The following is a 12,500-nucleotide window of genomic DNA, read 5'->3' on the forward strand; positions in this document are numbered from 1 at the left end:
AAACCCTCTCGACGTGTCAATTAATCACCGTCCGACGCTTCGTTGGGGGTTGTGGTGGTGGTGGTGTGTGTGTGTGTGTGTGTGTGTGTGTGTGGATTGGGGGTAGGGGGGTTGTGTGTGTGGGCGCCCTGAAAAATATGATTCCACACCATAATGACCGCTGCTGCCTCCAACTGAAACTGTGTGAGCTGTAGTAGTAGTAGTAGTGTGTGTGTGTGTGTGTGTGTGTGTGTAGGTCATTAGTATGCAGCTCGGTGCACTGGCCTTGTGTTATTAAACATTAAAACTAGATGAGAGAATATGGCCAAAGGCCCTGGGGTAACGCCGTGTGACACACACACACACACACACACACACACACACACACAAACACACAAACTCACAAACACACACACGGCAAATCCAAACACATTTACACACAGAAGGCATTTGGGTGTCGGCCGGAAGCTGAGAGCCATTTCATAGTTGTTAGCCAAAGTCGTTATTGGGAGCGAAGAAAACACATTTCTGCCACAATGGGAGGACGTCGCTGGCGGCTGAAACTCTGAACCAGCCCAATGACTCGCGCTCCATATATTTATATTTATTTTGTGCTTGATGGGCGGGGGGGCATTGGCTCTAATCCGTTAGGTGCGGTTGTTTGCGTTGGGCGCCGCCCCGACAATGTTTGTAACGCCCTGAGAATTTAAGGCACAGCATTTGGATATATTTATTTATTTATTTATTTATTTCAGACTTGGAGCGGCGAGTTGCTCCTTTTTAAACATTCGGCTGGAAGTTCAGTGCAGATTTTCTCCCTCTCTCCCTCTCTCTCTATCTCCCATCGCTCACTCTCTCTCTGAACCCCGTGTTTATTGCTCCCTTTCGCTCCAGCCGGCTGCTCGGCGCAGACGGACTGATTTAGTGTCAGCCGCTGTCCAAGTCTGTTATTAATGGCTCCGAGTGCGGGGACTTCCTCAGCAGCCTCCCTCCCTCTCACTTCAGTTTTTATATCCTAGTTTATATTCTCCGACAGACACCTGGGGAAACGGCACAGCAAAAGCAAGGTCTGTTTTCATTCCTTCTGGGTTGGAAAAAAGAAAAACATAAGACTGCAGGTGCAGGTTGATGCGCTCTTTAGATGAGTTATTGGCTGAAACCGTTTCTTCACGACCACATTCAACTGTTTGGTTTTAAAATTTCGAGTTGAATGTTTCGCCGCAGATTCCAGCCTACATGCAATATCTACCGCCAGTGTTTCCTATCCGTCAGTGAACTCCCTAGAAATGAAAAAAAAGAAGTGAAAAACATTAAAGTAGTAGAGCCACCTTAAAAAAAAAAAGATCAAACCCCCCTGGAAAACATCACAAAGGGCCACTTGTGACATCACAATGAGCACCCATACCTCTGCCAGCTCTGCCCTTCACTCCCAGCCAGGTGATGGCTCCGCCCCCCTGGAGGCCGCCACTCCTTCCCAACATGTGGAAAGTCCGATAAAACATCAGTTTTCACAGGAGGCTGCAAACAGAGGGTTAAATGAGCTGTTTTTCTGGAGTCCTTACTGAACCACTGGAGTTACTGAATGTGTGAAGTTGTGTATGTGCATGTACACACACACAAACACACACACACACACACACACACACATTTATGTATATCCAATAACATCCAATAACTCCAGTGGATCAGCCACATGTATCAGTAATGAACCACACAACTTTGCAGGCCTCTGTAAAACAGCTCATTTAGCCCTCTGTTTGCAGCCTCCTGCTATACAGTACACACATATATAATATATAAAGAGAGAGAGAGAGAGAGAGAGAGAGAGAGAGAGGACCTACAGTATAACTCCTAGCCAATCAAAGGTGGTGTTTCTTCAAGCTGACACGTGGATGTTCGGCTGCCGCCTCTTGACGCGCCTCCTTGAGATCCTTTTGTAAAATTTTGTAACTCATTCTGATCTCTCTCTTTCTTTTTGTGGAACTTTGCACTTCCAAAAGGGACTTTGATGTGGGTGTCTTCCCAGCAGATGATTCAATCCTTATTACAGGCTTGAGGGGGTAAAAAAAATAAAATAAAATAAAATAAAAGTTTGAAAGAAATTCCCCTTTTGTAAAGTGTTTTATTGAGCCGCCGCGAAATGATCGTCTTTATTTATGGGAACAGAAACCCCTCAGTCGTTATGTTTTGTGTGTCTGTGTTTTCTTATGTTTTTTCTTATGTTTTTTTTCCAGCCGTGTTACAAAACACGCCTGTGGTTTCTGTTTCTTTTTTTATGTGAAAGTTCTGTTTCCAGCCACAGTTACATAAACAGCATCAGTCCTGGAGGCTCCAGGCAACATCCAACCATCCGCTCACTTTGTGCACGTACAGCCCAGTGCCAGCAGTGGTATCCCGTGTGTGTGTGTGTGTGTGTGTGTGATCTGTACGTGTGCATGTGTGTGAGTCCAATGTGCTTCTGTTGCTCCAGTTAAAACTTCACCAGGTTGTCCACCTGCAGACTAACGGCGCGGCAAGGAATAAGAGAACAGCCGTCGGCTTCGCCAGGCCTTCCTCCTCATTTCCGGCTGCTTGTGCACGATGCAGCAAGCGGCTCGGCAGACTGACGCTCGCTCGCTCACTTTCGACTCATTGTGCCGTACTGCCGCATGATTTAGCTATCAGCCCAGTGGATCCCTGCGCCCCAAGCATAAACGACACAAAAAAAAAAAAAAAGTCTCGGCCTGTGGACTGGAAACGGAGGCACTGGAAACTTTATTGGATCTCAACTAGAAAGGAGTTCTGTGAGTGAATTGTGAAGACGGTTCAGGGCGAATCAGTGGAAGCCTTCAGTGTTTGATGCAATTGACTCCACTGTCAACTTCTTTCTTCCCCCCAATCTGATTTTTTTGAAAATAACCAAGTGAAGCATTTAGTGAAGCGGGGCCGACTGTTTTTTTACGCACCTTGCACAACAATTTGAGCTCAGCAAAGTGGCAAAAAACAGCAACAGAAACTGTTGCTCATCTGAGGATCTCACGCTGAGAACTTCCCAACTTTCCAAACCACTGCCAGGCTTCCGTGTGTGTGTGTGTTGTGCACCTGCTGTGTGAGATTTATCATTTGTGATCTTTCAGTGTGTCTCTGTTTGAATTGATTAATTAAAAACAAGCACAGCTAAATTAAGAACTGCTGTTGGACCTGAGTGTTCCAGGAAGTAGTTTTTTTGGAATTTTTTAGTTGTTCCGAACACAAAACAATCAATATACACATATCCAGATGCACAACTTTTTTTATATTCAACAAATGCAGTTTTTTTTTGTTGTTTTTTTCTTGCGCCGTGCATCATGTACTCATGTGTAACAGCAATTAGGGCCTTTTATGAGACATCTGTTTTGTTTTTTTCTGTTGTCTTTTTTTTGGTGTTTGAGTCACTGCGTGTTTATCTTTAGGACCTTTGGGGCTGATACGAGGTTAATCCACTTTAACCCCGCCCCCTTTCCCGCCACACCAAATGTCTCTCCGCCGGGTGAGGAGGCCCGTCACCCCTCCTCCCCCGTCGCCCTCCCCCCTGCACCGCTGGGGGACGAGATGACTCGTGATGATGCTCGGCTAAAGGCCTCATCGTCTGCAGGCATCAGGGCACTGCTGGAGAGGACGTGGGCACAGACGCGCGCGCACACACGCGTACAGTTTTGCCGAGAAAATCGCTGTTGTTGTCTTAAGTTCAGTTTTTTTCATCCGTGTGCGTCGATGTTGGCTGCATCTTTTTATTTTTGGGGCTGTTTTTGTTTTTTTAATCAATAGTGTTCTCTCTTCAGGGTTGAGGTCAGCCTCTAAAATGCACCTCTGACCATTTTTTTTAAATGCCTGTGGAGGCCAAACATTAGCTCACAAGAACGCTTGTTAGATGTAATGACATTTTTCTGATGTTTATTTATTTATTTATTGCTTTTTTTTCTTGGACAAGACAACACAGGAATTAATCATTTTTAGATCTTTATGTCTTATGTTTAGATATCTCTAGGTCTTGCGGATTTACGTAGACCACCCTTGCACAATAGAGACACAGAAAGCACCATATTTAGCCCTCTGTTTACAGCCTCCAATAAAAAAAGACCCTACTGGGCATTAGCTTCCTGCTAAAAGTGGTGCTCTTCTGGACCTTTCGCACATTTGCGTAGCAGTAAAATCAAAGAACAGTGCCAACACCTGGTCGAGGGTGTGATCACCACCTCGGGAGTGGTATCAGCACCCTTTGTGACATCATCATATCATATTTTTGCACACGGCAGTCAGAGAAGTAGAGGATGGACTTTCATTCTCTCTGATATTCAGTTTTCAAATTACATCCCAGAATGGGGGGGGCACCTCTCGTGTTTTCTTGCCTTTCATATTGTGTTTACATGTCTGTGGTGGGGCTGCCGCCCACCTCGCCCCTCCACCTCCCCCCGGCTCGCCCCCACCTCGCCCCTCCACTCACTCCCAGTGATGAATAGGGCCGGGCAGCCAGCAGGCGACGGGTCACCAGGCCGCAGGCTCTGTGTGTGTTTATGGGAATCTATTTCTCCAGAATCTGTTTGTGTGACTAATTGAATGGATGGCGTGCCACCACGGTCAAGGACTTTAAACGCAATAATGTCACACACACACACACAGCGTGCGGCGAGTCGGCAGCAAATGACGGATTTATGAGACACACCAGCGACTATTGACCACATGTACTGTAACCTGAGGAATGACTCTGTGCGTGTGCGTGTGCGTTGGCCGCTCTGGCTGTTGTTGTAAATCAGCTGCTCACTACAGACCGTGAACTTTAGACATGAGTGGAGGAAATGAATCCGCTGGCGTGCGCAGGGAGGAGAGAGAGACGACCGAGGACAGGAGAGGGCAGATCGCTTCACTGAAAGGTCCCATTTTAGCCTCATTGTCAGAGCTCAAGAAAACAGCATGTTTAGCCCTCTGTTTAGGGTCTCCCATTACAAAAATACAATCTACATACAGGTATATGTATATTGTATTTGGTTTGACCTTCCTGCTAAAACTGATGCTTTTGTTGGACTTTCCAAAGACCTGGCGGCCTCAAAGGGGAGAGCCCTGGATCAGGAGTGTTGACCTGTGGGAGGTGTCGGCCCTCTGTGACATCACAGAGGGTAATTTTTCCAGAACTGGATGAACCCAATCCTCATAATGGAATTTTCCAGGAAGTTCACTGACAGGACTAACACAAGGTTGTTCGTTGCTCACATGAATTTTGCATTTTCCCCTGAAAAGTGAAGTATGACACTCTTCATTTCACATCATCTCACATTCTCACTCATTCCTCTGGCATCTTTCACCATGCCTGGTTTTCAGGATGGGATAGTGCACTGTGGGCTTTGAATCTCAGATTTGGGGGACTTTCAGTGTGCATTTTGCATGTTCTCCCTGCGTCAGCATGGCTTCTCTCTGCCGGTGCTGTGGCTTCCTCACACAGTCCAGATACTCAAGCATTAAAATATTAGAACATTTGGCTGATGGAAATCACTTTGCTACAAAAGTCTCAGTGGACTTTTTGACGGCTTTGCCGCAGGAAACTGCTTATGATAATGGTCCTCGACATTTTAAGTCCGAAATTGACCTCATTGATGCTCAAACTGGCGCCGGCCTCGGGTCCAACCCGCTCCAGAGTGAGCTTGTGGTGCTCGGATCAAGATTCGGCAGACGCAACATGATGAAACTGTGCCGAAACCGGCGAAACGGCTGCCCCAAGGGAGGATGAATGGCAAAGACTTGCTCTTCAAAACACTAAATAATAATAATAATAGTAATGAAGGTACTGAACAGTTTGGTAGATGGAATGTTGCTGTTTGATTAGTCAGGATGCTGGAAGTTTTGTCATAAGAAATAATTTCAAATGTAACATTTCTTAAACCTTTTCACGTTTGAGTGTCGTTTCTCAGCCCCTGCAAATCAGAATATCATCTGCAAACGGATGCAGTGCAGAACTTTACCTCATGCTTTGTTCATTTTAAAATACATACATATATGCATAAATGGGAAACAATGCATTGATAATGTCTTTGCACGGGAAGAGAGCAGAGTGAGGAGCCATGATGGCTTCCTCCAGGGAGACGGGAGATGGAAACTGATGGGGAACGCCGGCGGAAGTGGAAGCGGGAAGCGCGGAGGGACGGGAGATAGATACAAGCGAAGGAAGTTTGGGAGGCGACGACCCCTGGGGAGGGAGGAAGGAAGGGAGGTCAGGGCTCGGGGTCGCTCCGCTCGATGGGAACCACGCCGGCTAATAGCCGATACGAGCAATTCTGCTGAGTGGCATCCCGGCGGAGCCGTTTTACTGGTGGCTACACAACAGCAACGCAATGACAACACACAACGTTCATCCCGCAGTTGGGAACGCCGGACCTCTTATTATCCGGCCTGGGGGGTGAAGAGACATAAATCGTCGCCCCTCCATCCAGGTGCAGCTCCTACATCAGCGCTTTACCCTCTTTTTTTATGCCACAAACTAACCCAAACAAACAAACCCGTTTGTCATCAGTGACGATGAAAGATTGTGTTGTGCCATCTTTTTTTTTTTTGGCCCCGAAGACCTGATTTAAAGGCGCGAGTTTAATTGCGTTTCAAGGTGCCTCTGCAGTTTGTTCCGCCTGATGTTTTTACGACTGTCTCCCGGTGGGATTATGAGCGTCGTTCCGCCGCCGCCGCGTTTTAAATGATCGCTAAATGGGATTATGAGACGGTTCTGGAGTTATTTATGCTGCGGTTGTGTCGGGGCAGTTTGTCAGTTTGGCGGCGTTTTGTGGTGCGTGCAGGTGCAAAGTTCAACATTCCACTTCGTAAATACAATAAAAGAAAAAACGCTTTTTGAGTGCAATGTTACTTATTGGTCCCCGGGGGGGAACAACAAGCGTTAATCTGATGTGATTAAACGTCAGATATAATATCCACGGAATTAGTTTTTCACGCAACGTTAAAACCTTTTTTTCTACGTACTTTCTTCCTCTCTTTGCCGTCTTTTATTTCCTTCTTTTTTTGTCCCACTCACTTGCATCAATAAATAAAGAAAAAGCTGTTTTTCCCCCGCAGGCGTAACAAGAATCTCAGATACACAAGGAGAGAGGAGACTTTGACAATCTCATTAGCTGGTTTGCATGGTTGGCTCTTTTATTTTATTTTGTTCTTGAGACAATGAAGAAAATAACGCGACTGGCGTCTGTCTGAGCCCCCGTGAGAAGGAGAAACAGGAAAAAACCTGCAGAGGTTCTGCAGCTCAGTCCTCATTTACAGGCTGCTACACTCATGCACGACAACACAAAGTTGAACTCTGCCGGGAAATTATTTTATCTTTGATAATGTTTTAACAATAATCGGTGAGGAATGAGAAAAATCCGTCCTTTTTCCTTCCTCCACTTTTCAGGTAGTTTGTGCTTCAGAAATGTCACACACACACACACAACTGTAGTAATCATATTCCATGACATCGCTAAGGTCACTACTCAAAGACCACACCCCAGCCAGGTGTCCGAGTCCAACTTTTGCTGGACTCGGCTGTACACCGAGGGCTGGCTAATGAAGAAGAAGAGTTTTTATTTGTTTGAATGACAATTCATGCAAATATGAGAAATACGGTACCTTCAATGAAAAGACAGGATACTAAAGGAGGATTAAAGGCAGGGAGGGAGGGCGGGAGGTTGACGCAGGATGGAGATAAGATGTTGATCTTGAGGTCGTGGTGCCAGTCTGGCTGTTTTCCATATATAAAAAAAAAAGACAATGGCCTTCGATTTTTTTTCCCTCGCCGCTCTAATTTAATTAAAGGAACGGTAAAGCGGCGCCGCAGCCCGACCTTCCTCCCAGCTCGACCCCTGGTTTGTTTCTGTGCTCACACTTGATCTTCAGCCTTGATTTATTTAAATGCCCTGAAGACAAATCTCTTTCTCCCCCACTCAAAATGTCTCAGCACCACAAGTTTTTTTGTTTTTTTTTTTGTTCTGTTTTCCCCGTAAGACAGAACAAGCGAAGGTCTCGCTGGTCTCGCAGTCCGAGTCTGAGGTGAACTTCATCACTTTCAACTTCACCAAACTGGAAAAGCAGGGAAACTTACCGAAGTTTGTGTTACTGGAAAATGGAAACTGTTTTACACTTCTTGTCTGTTACATTGTTTCTTCAATTATTGCACTTTTTTTGTGTTGTATGTCGTCCCACTTCTTCTTCTGCCGCCGCAGCTTCCTGACCTTTCGTGTGGCCGCCAAAAGGGCGGCTCTCTCTTCTGCTTTCTGCTGGATGCTCGCTCGCAGTGTCTGGCACTTTTTGTTGCTTTTTGCCCAGAAATGTCACTGCATTCTCCTCCTTCTGTGTTTCCCGACAGGCTAACGGGCTTCCAGATTCCTCCCCCAGTCACCAGCACGGCCAACGTCTTCTCCTTGAGGTTGACCAGCGACTTTGCCGTCTCGGCGCACGGCTTCAAGCTCAACTATGAAGGTCAGAGGAGAGTCTGTGTGTGTCTGCGACTGGAGTGATGCGACTGTGACAGTGTAGATGGGGGAAGAGGTTGAAAAATATGAGGGGAGGAAAAAAATAACTTTTAGTTTTGATTTGAACCCAGGAGGAAAAAAAGAAACTGTTTTGGTTTACAGAGGATGGCGGATGTTGGGTGAGATGAAAAAAGTCATTCAGAACAGCAAGAAGCATCCACCCAGTCTTAGACCAGCACGCAGTATGCTGCATCTGGTCACATGTAAATACGCTGTCAGAGCGCAGTCATCATTGTCATTATTTTTTTTAGTGTTAATGATCATTTATTAATGTTTTATGAATAATTTCCCCGTGCAGAAAGCAGTTTCCAGGTTGTGTTTTTAAGGTATTTTTACCATCCTGTATATATATATATATATATCTCTGAGTGCTTTCCACAAAGGCAACAACTTCCTTTCAATTAACAGCAGAAGCTGTCAAACGAATGAGAAAAAAAGAAATAAATAGAACGTCAGTTGTTCTGAATATTAAAGTCCCAGTCGCTCAGTTCAAGGCGTGAGGAAGAAGTCGTGCTTAATTAACCGTTGTGACTTCGCATTCAATGACAATTACGGTTTATTACAGAATCCCGTGTTGTCAGGGGAGCACAGGCCAGAAAAAAATAAGAAGAAGTATTTTTTTTCTTTTTTCTTTAATTAGTTCTCAGAATGAAGAATCTGGCTGCGGCGGTGACCCCTAAATCTGCCGCAGACACGCTGCAGTGTGGAAGCTTGTGCTCCTGAAAGCAGTTCATGTTCACCTGAGATAAGTTGAGGTCCGATCTACTTCTGAAACTCGACCTTCTGTGGTGTCACAACGGGTGCCAGTACCACTCGCAAATAAATCTAAACAAAGCTAAGCTAAGGTTTTTTGTTTTTTGTTTTTTGTTTTCAGGAAGCATCAAACAGAATGCTAAGTGCACTATTCCGTGTACATGTGCATCTTTTTTGATAGTTAATGGACTTTCATAGATAGAGTTGGAAATGAATCCAGTATGGGGCATTTTCAGCAGTTTTCAGCTCAAGGATTCCTTTATATTTGAAGCTTTACATGCTATTACTCAGACGTGTTAGTTTAACGTGCATACGGTTGTGGTCCACGCTGGAACGCTACAACATATGGTGATAAAAGACAGAAAAAAGACAGTGCTAGTAGTTGTGTTGCGGCTCTCTGTTGATGCGTCGTCAGTGGAAGGAAACTCGGGGAAACTTTGCGAGTGACAACAGTTAGCCACATCAAGTCTTGCATCACACACACACTCGTTTAAACGGGTTGTCGTCTCCTGAACATGTGTCGGTAGTGTTGATCCTCCCAAGCCCGAGAGACAGAGAGTTTTCCTGAAGAGCAGGCTGCCGGCCAGATGGCTGGACACCCATTTTTTTTTCCAGGCTACCTTTCAAAACCGCTGCAAGTCGCGACAACGTCCCCTTTATGCCGCGGACATTCTGATTAATGTTCAGTCTTTTACCCGGATAAAGAACATTGCTTTTTCAATAAATGTCAGCGGGAGATGCTGACTCAGCGCTCGCCGTGCTGCTGCTGCTCAGCGGACAGCTAAAAGCATCTCCAAGCTACAAACCTTTTTTTCTCTCTCTCTCTGCCAAAGCCATTTTTGCATCAAGGTTGACTTTTCCCAACCAATCAGGATGGTTTTGCGGAACAGATATTTAATTGGTTTCCTATAGTAACATCCCAAATCATGTCTTTTTGCGGAACAGATATTTAATTGGTTTCCTATAGTAACATCCCAAATCATGTCTTTTTGCCAAACAGTATTAAAAACACCAATATTCTAAAATGTGTGTAAAACCTTCTGTCCAAAACTGTCAAAACTCTCCTTTTCTATCCCAACATTTGTTGTTGTTGTTTTTTTTTTTGTTTTTTTTTTAATGAGAAGCTTCACACAAACTCTTCTCTGGCAGCAGTCCAAACCTTTTGTGTTATTTTGATTCCCTATTGTTCTGTTGCACATTTGTTACACGGCTGGTGTGAGAGAGAAATCTTTGTTTCAAACTTTATGACCCCAAACATCTGATGCTAGCTCGCGTCAAACCACAGCGGGAAACGGGACTGGCTAATTGGAGCGTCTTAAGTATCACAGTGCCCCCCCCCACCCCCTTCGCCCACGCATCCCTCCCCTCCTAGACACATGTCAATCCAAGTTGGGTTGAACCTCCAAAACTTCCTGGAGCGTCAACAACCTCAGAAAATGTGCTGGATTGGATTATAGTAAAATATAATCAAACGTTAAACATCAGTCAATAAATACTTTGTTGCTTCCCTCTGTTAGCAGAGTTGGATAGGGAAATCATGATAAAGTCAATCCGCGTTCATACCAAACACGACAAACACGATGTTGCATCGTTTGATCGTAATTTACGATCACATTTTTGGCTCAGAATAGCGACAGTGTTGCCTGAGAAGTGGCACGTCTCTCATGGAGGCTCCACTTTGTTCCCCTTAGATTGCCGCCACATTAAGACCCTGCCCACCCAGCTGATCGATACGTGTGGTTTTTTCCAATATGCTGCCTGATGCTTGCAAGCATCAGAACCTTTTTACATCGATTTCTACGTGGCAGAAGACACACACACACACACACACACTCAGGCGGCGTGTCTGTCGTTTGTGCAATGCACAGACTGGCCGCTCATTCCCTTTGCAGTTGTGCTGCACGTGGAGCTGCAGGTCAGACAGTTGATACTCCACACGCCAGTCCTAAGTGCTGCCTAACACGATTAGCGATTGAACGGCTTCTACTCCTGCGTGTCTGCGGCTGCTTGTTCGTCCGGGCCGCTGCAAAATAAAATTCACTCTGTCATCGTCTTTTTGTCGTTGTGTCTCCGTGTTCTTTCCAACGGTGAGTTGATTAGCCTGCAGCCGATACGCAAGTCCTCGTGTGGTCCAATGAGGCCAAGCCGTCGAGACGGACTGGCATTCAGCGCTTGGCGTCCGTCCTTCACTCTGCAGTGTCTCCGACTGTCAAATCCAACCCACTCAGTGTTTTTTTTTGTGTTTTTTTTTTTTATTTACGTCCAGCCAGGAGAGGATATCCTCTGAAGGAACCCTCCAACCAGCCTGATTTGGACTTTTTTTTATTTATTTTTTTGGCCAGTTACCTTCAGTCCGTGTAATCCTTGCGCCTAAATCTGCGACTGGAGGCGTTTCAGCGTGGGGATTGTCGCAGGTATCAATGTTGACAATGTTGCAAAATGTTGCAGAAACATGGACAGCTGGAGTATCTCTCCCTCCTCGTCCACTGCGTCGCGTTTGGTGAGGTTTCCCTCGGGCCAAAGAACCTCAGAGTTCATCAACAGCTTTTACACTGCTGGATCTTAGTTGGTAATTGCCCAGTATTAAACAGGAATGAGGGAACAGACTTGCTAACTGGAGCATCTTGAGTATCACTTTTGTTCCCACCCACGCATCCCTTCCCTCTTAGACACATGTCAATCAAAGTCTGGACGAACCTCTTAAAACTTACCGAAATTCATTTCCCATCAAGAAAAACATGCAACTGAGACAATGTTGCTAAAAACATTGACGGCCACCTTTTTTTCCTCACTGACTGCGGCGTGTAAGTGTTCGCTGAAGTTTTCCTCACGTCAAGGAACCTCAGAGTTCAGCTGCCTTCAGTCCAGCTAAAAGCCAGAGTGCTGGACGATGTCTTCGTAAAGATTTCATGAAAAGCGCCCAAGAGTCTCCGACTCCTCGCGCCACCTGGACGGAACTTTGAGGACCTCGACGCTGAAATGAGCCGACGTAAATTACAAGGCGGAAGGAAGCCTTGGGGGGGGGGGGAGCGGGGGATGGGGGCGGTTGCTCACCTGGACGTGCGCCGCCCACGGCCACCTGCTTCCCCAAATCCATGAGGAAGTGAAGGAAGCTGGACATCTGGTAGCCTCCCCAAGGATGGAAGGATAGATAAGTGGCTCCATAGGAGATGGACGATGAAAGACCCAAATCTGTCGCGCAAGGCGGGCTACATATTTAGCTTACCTCAGCTGAAAGCAGCGAGGAAGCTA

At 45.9% G+C, this 12,500-nt stretch overlaps 1 protein-coding gene across 1 annotated transcript in view; it reads left to right on the top strand.

Annotated features, from left to right (window-relative positions):
- Positions 1-12,500, top strand: part of csmd3b (CUB and Sushi multiple domains 3b) — a 282,923-nt gene that overhangs the window by 83,703 nt on the left and 186,720 nt on the right. The window contains exon 3 of the mRNA XM_076011490.1: positions 8,330-8,442. Within this exon, the coding sequence (XP_075867605.1) occupies positions 8,330-8,442 (113 nt within the window). The remainder of the gene's footprint in view (positions 1-8,329; positions 8,443-12,500) is intronic.

This window comes from Nelusetta ayraudi, unplaced genomic scaffold (genome assembly GCF_046127955.1).
Source record: "Nelusetta ayraudi isolate G7.1 ecotype Tasmania unplaced genomic scaffold, CSIRO-AGI_Nayr_v1 ptg000135l, whole genome shotgun sequence".
Classification (NCBI taxonomy): Eukaryota; Metazoa; Chordata; class Actinopteri; order Tetraodontiformes; family Monacanthidae; genus Nelusetta; species Nelusetta ayraudi.